General features: G+C 51.6%; 1 protein-coding gene across 1 annotated transcript in view; it reads left to right on the top strand.

Moving 5' to 3' along the window:
- The first annotated feature begins 217 nt into the window (after positions 1-217).
- Wars1 (tryptophanyl-tRNA synthetase 1) overlaps positions 218-9,657 on the top strand; it is a 24,368-nt gene continuing 14,928 nt past the window's right edge. Inside the window, exons 1-4 of the mRNA XM_010609118.2 lie at positions 218-565; positions 4,309-4,447; positions 6,799-7,012; positions 8,334-8,442. Coding sequence (XP_010607420.1) covers positions 4,337-4,447; positions 6,799-7,012; positions 8,334-8,442 — 434 coding nt within the window. The 5' untranslated portion in view covers positions 218-565; positions 4,309-4,336. The remainder of the gene's footprint in view (positions 566-4,308; positions 4,448-6,798; positions 7,013-8,333; positions 8,443-9,657) is intronic.

Here is a 9,657-nt window from a genome sequence, read left to right as displayed (position 1 = left end):
TTCAAATCATTGTTATGTTTTTAATTGAGATATAATTACCACACCACCAACTTTACTCTTTGAAGTGTACAGTTCAGTGTTTTTAGTGTGTTCACAGGCTCTTCCCTGTTATCCTTAGGCATCCACAGACCTGCTTTTGTCCCAGTAGATTTGTCTGTTCTGGTCATTTCGTTTAAATGGAATCATGTGACATGTGGTCTTTCATATCTGACGCACGGTGACCCCGGGGCCGGGGTGGGGCCGGCGCACCGAGGGGAATCGCCCGGCTTCCCGAAACCCTCGAGGGCTTGGCCGGAGGAGGGGCCGGAGGCCGAGACGTTTAAAGGAACTGGGATGAGTTCTTAGAAACCCCAGTGCGCGCAGCTGGAGGGGTGGGGTGAGCAGGAGAAACACTAGAGCCTGGCTGCAAGGAACCCGACGGAAAGCCGGAAGAGCGTTACAGGGCGCTCCGCGCGGGCCGACGCCGCCAGCGCCCGGTGCCTGCTGCCTCTCGCCCGGCTGCCTGCTGGTTGCTGTCGGAGTCTCTGTGCCTTTCGCCGGAGTGCTGGACACCTCGGTGTAGAGGGTAAGGCGTCGTCTCTCCCGGGGTTACAAGGCTGTGCATCTTGTTCCATCCCAGAGCTCGGCTGCTTGCCTTCTTCTGTAGGGAATGGAGGGGGCGCCGAGCCTTGCCCACTTGGATTCGCAGCTGCCCTCCCAGCGCCCTCTGATCAGGTGTATTTTTCACGGCCGCGACCTCCCTGCACAGTCGGTGTCCGAGGATGCCCATTAAGTCACGTCTGCCTTCATAGAAATTAGCGTCTCCTGTGCCTTCGAGATAATGTCCATTTTATTGTGGGGAGGGACGGAGCCCTTCCTTCTGGTGTTCAAAGGACAGCAGGACCTAATGCTTTTGGAAATCCGGGCGTGGAGGGTCTGGGGCCTTGCAAGCCCGCCGCCATCAGTACAGGTGCTCCTGGGACCTCCGCCTAACCTGGTTTCCCGGCCCCAGGACCCCCCCCCCCAGGGCAGCTGCTCCCGAGGGAGCCATCTGGACGACGCCCTCTCCCTGGGCGTCTTACCTGTGAGTGTCGCAAGTCTTCTTCCTCTCCTTTCCTTAAGGCGGCCTTACAAGCCATGGGTTACCTCTTGGCTGACTGCATTCCCTTCCTCTAGAGTGCAGTACTTGTGAGAACAGGGGAATCAGGCTGCCCTCAGCGGAGTTCAGAGCCCTGTTTGCAGTTTATGCGGTAAACACTTGATACAGTGCTCCTGACCTGTTAGCATCTCAGACCAAGGTTTCGCTACTCCTGTGAATATGCATATGCAAACTTTGGTGTAGGTTGGGAGGCCAGGAACCCTAGGCTGAAAGCCTCTGGAATAAACTTAATCCTCACAGCTAACAAGCTGGGCACAGTCGTGCACACCTGTAATTGCAGCACTATGGGAGGCTGAGACAGAAGGACTGTAATTCTGATCCCAGCCTGGGCAACTTAAGACTGAAAATTTTTTAAAGCGGGATAGGGGGTAACCCACTGCAAAGGTCCTGAGTTCATTTCAAGTACCACAGTGCTAATAATACCAGTAATAAAAGTTAACTAACAAAAAATAAAGAAGGGTGTTGACTAGATCTGGGTGTGGATGAGGGACTCACAAGAAACAGGGTAAATAGCTGAATGCATGAAATGAAGAAGGCGTTCTGTTCTTGACTCCAGCCGACCGCCCCTGAGTACTCAATACTCCCTTGAGAAATTGCATCACAGGGCGCACAGTAAAACAGTGTGGGCAGTGAGTGGATGCCTTGTGATCTTGAGAACAGGGAGACCTTATCTGCTGTTTCCTCTGGTTGATTCGGCCACTTTCTGGGACTAAAGCTAACTGTTTCCCCCATGACCAGATCTGAATGTAGCCCATCCTCTCTGTAGCAGAGAAAGTTTCCAGCTCTGTTACAGTGGAGGGAGACTGGCTGCTGCAGGGTCATCTTACCTGGCTCTTTTCCCAGGGATTTTTAAAGGCAGCTCAGACTCCACTTGATTTGGTTTCTACTCAGAGACCACTGCCCACAGCTGCCAGGCAGAGTAGCCCTTTTGTGGGAGCGGAGAAAGCCAAAGGCAAGGCCAGAGGGCTGGCCAGATGTGGGCAGGTGTGAGCAAGAGGCCTAGAGGAGGCACCAGAAGACCTGCCCGGCTCTCTTGGAACCCTGCCAGTCTCAGGGCATTGTCTGGATATTAAATGAGAGACCCCCCCCAAATCCAGACGGGGGGATCATGCTTCAGCCAGAGCAAGCACTTGTACATATGCTGGAAGAAGGTGCAGCCTCGTGAAAGGAGTTGAACCAAATGGTATCTGAGACCCATCCACTTGGTAAGTGTGGACAGCTGAACAGTGAACGGCTAGCCTGGCAGTAGATTTTGCTCTAAGAGTAAGATTTTGCTTTAATCAGGCTGATGGCGGGTTTAGGGGACACAGGATGGGCCGACTGCCTCTCTTCGCCCTGCTGTACTGGGCTCAGGGAGGACTGAAGTCTGAACTGGAGAGGCTGGCGGCAGCGCTCCGGCCAGGGCAGGCAGAGCAGCCACAAACCTGAAAGCCAGTGACGGAGAAGGGCTCTGGCGTCAGATCTGACACCCTGAGCCGTCAACGTCTTGGTCACTGGTGGAGACAAATGCCTATCTGGGCCTGGGGAGGTGGGCTTCGGGACTGCACTGGCATGTGGGTGGGTGTTGGACCACTTGTGTCCTTGCTGTCGCTGGAGGAGTGACTGTCGCACTTGGGAGTCTGCAGTGGGAGTGGGTGTGCTGCCTCCTCCCGCCCAGAGGAAGTTTTCTGCTTTCCACCTGCTCTGGCTCTGCCCTACCCATTCTCTCCTACTTCCCTTTCTGGGAATTAATGCTGCTTCTCAGAAACTAGCAGCCGTCTACCTGCTTTCAGCGTGATAAGCGATGTGTGTGAAGATGACTTACACTAAAACTCACACACCCAGAGTACTGCGAGGGTCCCTAGAGTTTGGTGATTGTGAGTGCAAGCTTGTCTCCCGGCTCTGTCACTCCATGCTGGACGAGTCGGCGAGGCTTTTTGCCCCTCCATGCCTCGTCTGTGAAGCAGAGGCCACAGACCTATCACACAGGGTTCCTCAGGTGATTCATGGAACAGCAGCAGGGCAGAAGCTGCTCAGCCTTGCAGCTGCCATGTCCCTCCTCTCCCCCACCTAGCCCCTGCATGCAGCCAGTCGGGTAAAGCTGGGTCCGTCGGCCTCTGGAACCCTAGAGGTCAGAACCCAGTGTGACAGCAATACCCATAGTGACAGGGCTCAGCCTCATCCTCCTAACAGCCCTTTGGGGGCATGAAAGGGTTCCTGGTCCCAGTTTAGGGAGGAGGAGTGACAGCCCCAAGTCTTGGGGCCAGGTCTCAGCCGGCCTTGAGCCTCTCCTAGTTCAAGACTAGCAAATGAGAGCCACGTGCGTGGTGGCACATGCCTTTAATCCCAGTACTCAGGAGGCTGAGACGGGAGGATTGCTGTGAGTTCGAGACCAGCCTGGGCTACATAGTGAGTTTCAGGCCAGTCTCAACTATATAGTGAGACCCTGTCTCAAAAAAAAAAAAAAAAAAAACAAATGAGCATCAGAACACAGCCAGGAGTGCCTTTTGAAGCACTCTGGAGGCTGAGGCAGGAGGATCACTGTGAGTTTTGAGACCAGCCTGGGCTACACAGTGAGTTTCAGAGCAGTCTGAATTACATAGTGAGACCTGTCTCAAAAAAAAAAAAATAAATTAAAAATAAAGGCCTGGGGTGCAGTGCACCATGAAGGGTGTGGGTTCAGTTCTTAGAAGTGCAAAGAAAAAAACAGGCATAAGCACCACTAGAGAGCTTCACGGTTAAGTCAAGTCCCACAGTCCCCATGTCACTTGGCCAAGGCTCTGTGCCCAGGTCTCCGCAGGCTGAGAATGGAACAGCTGGCCCGGAGCATTTGCTGTCTGGGGTTCAAGGCCCAGCACAGAGATAAAGAACCAGCAGCAGTCTGCCAAGTGTCTGTTTGCCCAGGGAAGCACAGTTTGTTCAAGCTGGGGGTGTTGGGCCTCAGAGGAGGTGCTGGGAGGCCTTGGCCCTCCATGGGATCCTCCCATGGAGATCCAGGGTCCAGGGGTCCATTCCTCGTCCTAGTGACTCCTGGTTTCTGTCTTCTCTTTCACAGCCCCAGGCCTCTGCCTGTACTGTCGATGTTGTCTTACCCACTTCCTGTATTACAGCCGGCCTTGCAACCTACTTGGGAAAGGACTGGAACAGCTAGAAGACCTCTAATCTCCCTCCCCTCCTTCTCTCTCATCCAGACTGCGGAGGAATTCCTGGGACCCCAGGATGGCGGATATGCCCAACGGCCAGCCCTTTGACACTCCCCTAGAGCTGTATAACATCATCCTTGCCCAGGGCGAGCACGTGCGCTGCCTCAAAGCGGCAAAGGCAGCAAAAGTAGGTGCTTTGGCTGGGTTTTCTCTCTTATCTGCAGGACTCCTCTCCATAGCTGAGGTGCTTTTATTTCAGTTGTAAATTGTCGGTGTTCTGTTGCCTGTAGTCTAGAGTTGGTGGTTCTAAAAGCCTTTGAGACTGTTATTCCTTCCTCATATCCCAGGGGGATTGGGCCCGGAGCCCATGGGCTAAATTCAGGGAAGCCCAAGGCCTTTTGGCGTAGTAGCCGGGCATGGTGGCACTCCCCTGTAGTCCTCGCACCCTGGAGGTTGAGGCAGGAGGATCGTCATGAGTTCTAGGCCAGCCTGAAAAGCCAGACCCTGTCTCTAAAAAAATAAAATGATATTTGCATGCAAGCTACACACATACAGGTTTTTATTTTGTCCTGTTCTGCTTTAAATCTAAGATGGACTGAATCCCAGATACAGAGCTCACAGGCATGAAGGGCCAATGGCACCCTGGCCCTTCAGCCCATCTTTCCAGACATGAGTGTGTTCAAGTCTTGCAGCTGATCCTTTGGCCCATAACCTTAAATACTGTGCTTATTTCCTCCTGATGATCTTAAAAGTTCAAGACTTTCGCTGTGACGATGAGGGCCTTGTGGTTTCACAGATTTTCCTGTCCCTGCATTACAAGGGTGGTTAGGTCGTTATTGGTCCTAACATTACCAAGACTGTGAACAACTGAAGCAGTAGTACAAGAGCCTCACTTTTCCTTCCTTGCCATCTTTTGTTTTCTCCAGTTAATATTCTTCATTTCCATTTGCTTGGCCTTTGTGTACACTAATGATGATATGTAGCCTCGCACCATGCAGCAGTGTTCTGGCCCAGCGGGCTGCATGTGCAACTGTGGTCCCTGCAGACCGCGGCGGAGCTGGACGTCCTCTCCCCTGATGGCATCGTGGCCACCTGGCCATACTGGTGGTGCAAACAATTACTGTCCTTGCTGCCGGTTGTATAAAAGTGCATAATGCTTGATCTTGGTAAATAAGTCACTGTGTTACTGGCTTGTTTTTGTCTTTATTTTTGTTATTTTGCCTTTCTGGTGCTGGGCATAAAACCCAGGCCTGGTACACATTAAGCAAGCACTCTACCACTGAGCCTTCCCCCAGCCCTGGTCTGTGTGTTTACTCCAGTAGACTTTTTAATCATTATTTTAGAATCACTCCTACCTGTTAAAAAGAAAGGGAACTAGGCTGGGCATGGTAACATACTCCTATAATCCCAGCACTCAGGAGGCAGAGACAGGAGGATCTCCTCCAGTTCGAGGCCAGCCTGAACTACAAAGTGAGACCTTGTCTTGAAAAATCAGAGAGAGAGAGAGAGAGAGCACGTGCTAACTTAGAGAATGCAGCCCACCATATGCTGCTGCTGCGTCGCCTCACTCATTTTCTTGCTTGCCTCCGGAGCCCATATCCGGTGCTGGACCTGTGCCATGTGAGTGTGCCGAGTGTACTGCGTGGGGTTTGCACACCCACAGATGGAGTGTCCCCACCATGGCTGTTTCTGCCACCCCCCATTTCTGAGTCCCATGCCAAGTACATCAGCCCTCCTGTAGGACCGTCCTGTGCCTGCCTGTTGGTCCCTGCTGCCTGATCCTGAGTCTCACTCCTCCTTGCTCTGCACTGTAGACCTCCCAATGGCTTCAGAAAAAAATGGGTGCAAAATAACTCATTTCTGAGCACTTGCCTGTTGTATCCCCGGGTGCCACTCACCCCAGGCTGGGCACGGAGCTCTCAGGAGCAAGTGTCACCAGAGCTCCCAAGGCCGGGCTCACGCTCCATGCTCTGCTCAGTGTCTGAACTCCCCAGGCTGAAGCTCCACACTCCTGGCAAACCGTAAGCTCCAGATCTTGAACTCAGAAGCCCTCCTGCTTTGATCTCTCCTGTTCCCCTTTCTCTTTTTAGATTCTTTTTTTTTTTTTTTTATGGTACTGGGAATTGAACTCAGGCCCTTGTGCTTGTGAGGCAGGTAATGGGACCACTGAGCCAAATCCCCAACCCTCCCTGACTTTCTTATTTTCCTGAGATTTGTTTTGTGTCACCATGGACATCCTTGGAGGCTTTGTTGTTGATGTGGCATAAATACTCATCCCACCCTGGTAGAGGACGGCAACTCTGTTAAAGGGGCTGCTATGGACGTTCCCAGCACTATGGTGTTGGGAAATCTCCAGCATGCTCTCGTCATCATCAGCGACTATCCCTGTGTCCTCCTGCCACCCCGTCATGTCATGCCATGAAATGACACAGTGCTGGAGACGAGACCAAAGTAATACACATTTGCACCTATGGTGTCCTGGGGTCCAAGCCCGTACTCCTGCTCCTATTTCCTCCTTCATCTGTTTCTTTTCTCCAGGACGAAATTGACTCTGCAGTAGAGAAGCTGTTGTCTTTAAAGACAACCTACAAAGCTGTCATGGGAGAGAAGTGCGAGCCTAGCCAATTCCCAGAGAACCCCGCCCCCGGGAGTAAGAGCAGCGCTGCAGCCACCGAAGACAGCGGGGACTTCGTGGACCCGTGGACAGTACGAACGAGCAGTGCTAAGGGCATCGACTACGACAAGCTCATAGGTAGCCCCCGCCTGACAGCAGCAAGCGCCCTTGAACAGTCCCCTCCGTCCGTCTGTGTGTGTGTGCACGTGCACGTGTGTTTGCAAGTAGCTTTGTTTCAGAAACATGTACACTTTGACGCGACACAGTGTGATCATCCTGCCCCCGCCGGGGCAGTTAGCACATTCAAAGTCCTGTCTTCTGCTGCCTTGAACAGAACCTGCCTCTCCGTGCCCCTCTCCCCGCCTCCTCTCATCTGTCCACTTCAGGTGACCTCCTCACAGTCCATATCTGGGAGCCTCTGTCCTGCTGTGCCTGCCTGTCCGCTGGAGCTTTCTTTATGTTAATGCAGGTGACAGGCTCCCACTCTTCTTGCTGAGTGATGTCCCTTACATCTTCTTTATCCGTTAACTCTGTGGACACATAGGCTGATTTGTATTCTGGTTATTGTGTCCATATACAGTACACGGAAATGCTGGTCTTAACCGATTTCTTCTTTTTTTGGATGCATATGATATGTTAAAATTTTGAATTACATATAGTGAAGCTGCAACACCAAGAAGAAAACAGATCCTAAAATCCTTTGCACATTATATTCCCAAAGGATTGTTTTAAAATAAACAGTATAAAATATTTCCAAATAATCGATAACAGGAAGCATCACAGGCTTTCCCTCCCTGAGCAGTTCAGAACTTGGGAAGCTTCTTGGGTAGACGGCATCTTGACAGTCACTTGGTGGTCAGTGTTTAGTCCCAGGCTACTCAAGCCCCCCCCAGCAACATGGATCACGGAGCCCAGAAGGGTGACAAGTGCCCACTGGCGCACTCCCAAGGGTCTCCCTGCCCACCCAAGTAGCGAGCTTGTTACTCTGAGATCATTGATCTCATCAAAGAAGAAACAACTGGAATATGTTTACCTAAGTGGAGCCATTTTCCATTCTCTAAGTAAAGACGATCCAGAAGGGGAAATTCGGGGGCTGACATTAATTCAGTTCAGCAGTTAAGGAGCATGGAGAATCATGCCGTCAGTACAAGTTGTACCCTTATAAAGTTCTGTGTGTGCGTGCATGTAGTTGCGAAAAGTGCTGCTAGCTAGGTGTGCACCCGTCAGCCCAAGCTCGGGCAGCAGCCTGTGCTACTGGTTGTGGCCCCGGCAGTTGTTCCTGCACGGAAGACCTGTAACCCATGTTGCAGGAAGGGGATCATGGGGAGCCTAAAGAGGTCTGGTCATTAGACTCGTCCGTGAACCCTGACTTTTCCCTCTGTCCGGTGGTGTCTGGTTGCGAAGACTCCTGCCTTGTGAGAAGCTCATCTCTTCTGAAGTTTTCCAACTTGTTTTCCAGTTCAGTTTGGAAGCAGTAAAATTGACAAAGAGCTGATAAACCGGATAGAGAGAGCCACCGGCCAGAGACCACACCGCTTCCTGCGCCGAGGCATCTTCTTCTCACACAGGTCAGAGCCCTCGTCTCCTTCTGGGTCTCAAAATCATGATGCAAGGGCTGGAGATTGGCTCATTGCTTCCGGTGCCTGCCTCACAAGCACAAGGACCCAAGTTTGATCCCCAGCACCAAAAAAAATATCAGGACGTGGCTCTTCTCTCTCACTTCCTGTACCTGAGGAAAGCAGGGCCACGCCTGTCCCCACACTCACAGGACCTCAGCTGTTTACCCAGGTGTAAACTGCCCATCTGACCAGGTAGAGGTCAGGTTCATAGCCCATGCATGAGCTTCATGCCAGAGTATACGCTGTTAATTTTTAAAGGCCATGAAAAAGGATCAACTGTCCCAAGTTGAACATTTCCCATGCAATAAACAGCGAGCTTCCTGAAATTATGTATTCACTTCCTCCTATTGTACTGGCCCACTGGTAAGTGATCCAAACAGAAACTAACATTAGAGTAAATGGAGCGGAGTATTCCTGCCTCGGACCATAAATCCCGTGCTGATAACATCAAGATTTCAAGAGGGCTTCTGCTGCTTCCACCAGAGGGGCCCACCCTCCTGCTGTGTGGGGGGAATTGGTGGTCTGAGGTCAGAGTGTTCCGCCCTGCTTATACAGGTCACAGGCCATCATGGCCACGAGAAACAGCACAAGCCAGAATCTGCATTCCCCCCAGAATGCTGCGCTTTACCAGCAGAGAGATCCAGGCCCTTTCGCCCATTTAGTCTCTCCCTTGAGATTGAATTCATAGGAAGCTCACCTATGAAATGTATACAATTCACTGGCTTTAGTACACTCGGGAAGGCGTGCACCCATGACAGCTGTCTAACTCCAGGCCCTGGGAAGAGCGCCCGCCCAGTAGCATTCACCCCACCTCTCGCTACCTGCTTCAGCTTCTCCGCCTGTACTCGGGCTCCTTCCGGTGGTAGCAGGCATTGGCGCAGGTGTTCCTCCCCTGCCGCAGGGTTTTCCTGGTGAATCCATGTTATTTCACATAAAATGTTCAGTTTTCTGAGGATGTGTAAGAAGCCGAGAATACACACTGGTCTGCAGGTGGGCAACACTGAAAAGCAGGAGAGAGAAAGAAAAATTTACAGTAAGGACAGGCTTTTTTGGGATAAAGATGAAGAGGGGCTTTTCAGTCGGGTTATTTTTATTGTTGAGTTGTAGTAGTTCTTTGTATATTCTATATACTGATTTTTTTTTTTTTTTTTTTTTTTTTTTTTT

This window comes from Fukomys damarensis, unplaced genomic scaffold (assembly GCF_012274545.1).
Source record: "Fukomys damarensis isolate Sample0158 unplaced genomic scaffold, DMR_v1.0_HiC HiC_scaffold_21, whole genome shotgun sequence".
NCBI lineage: Eukaryota > Metazoa > Chordata > Mammalia > Rodentia > Bathyergidae > Fukomys > Fukomys damarensis.
The sequence above is the reverse complement of the archived record's forward strand: the minus strand, read 5'-3'. Positions and strand labels throughout refer to the sequence as shown.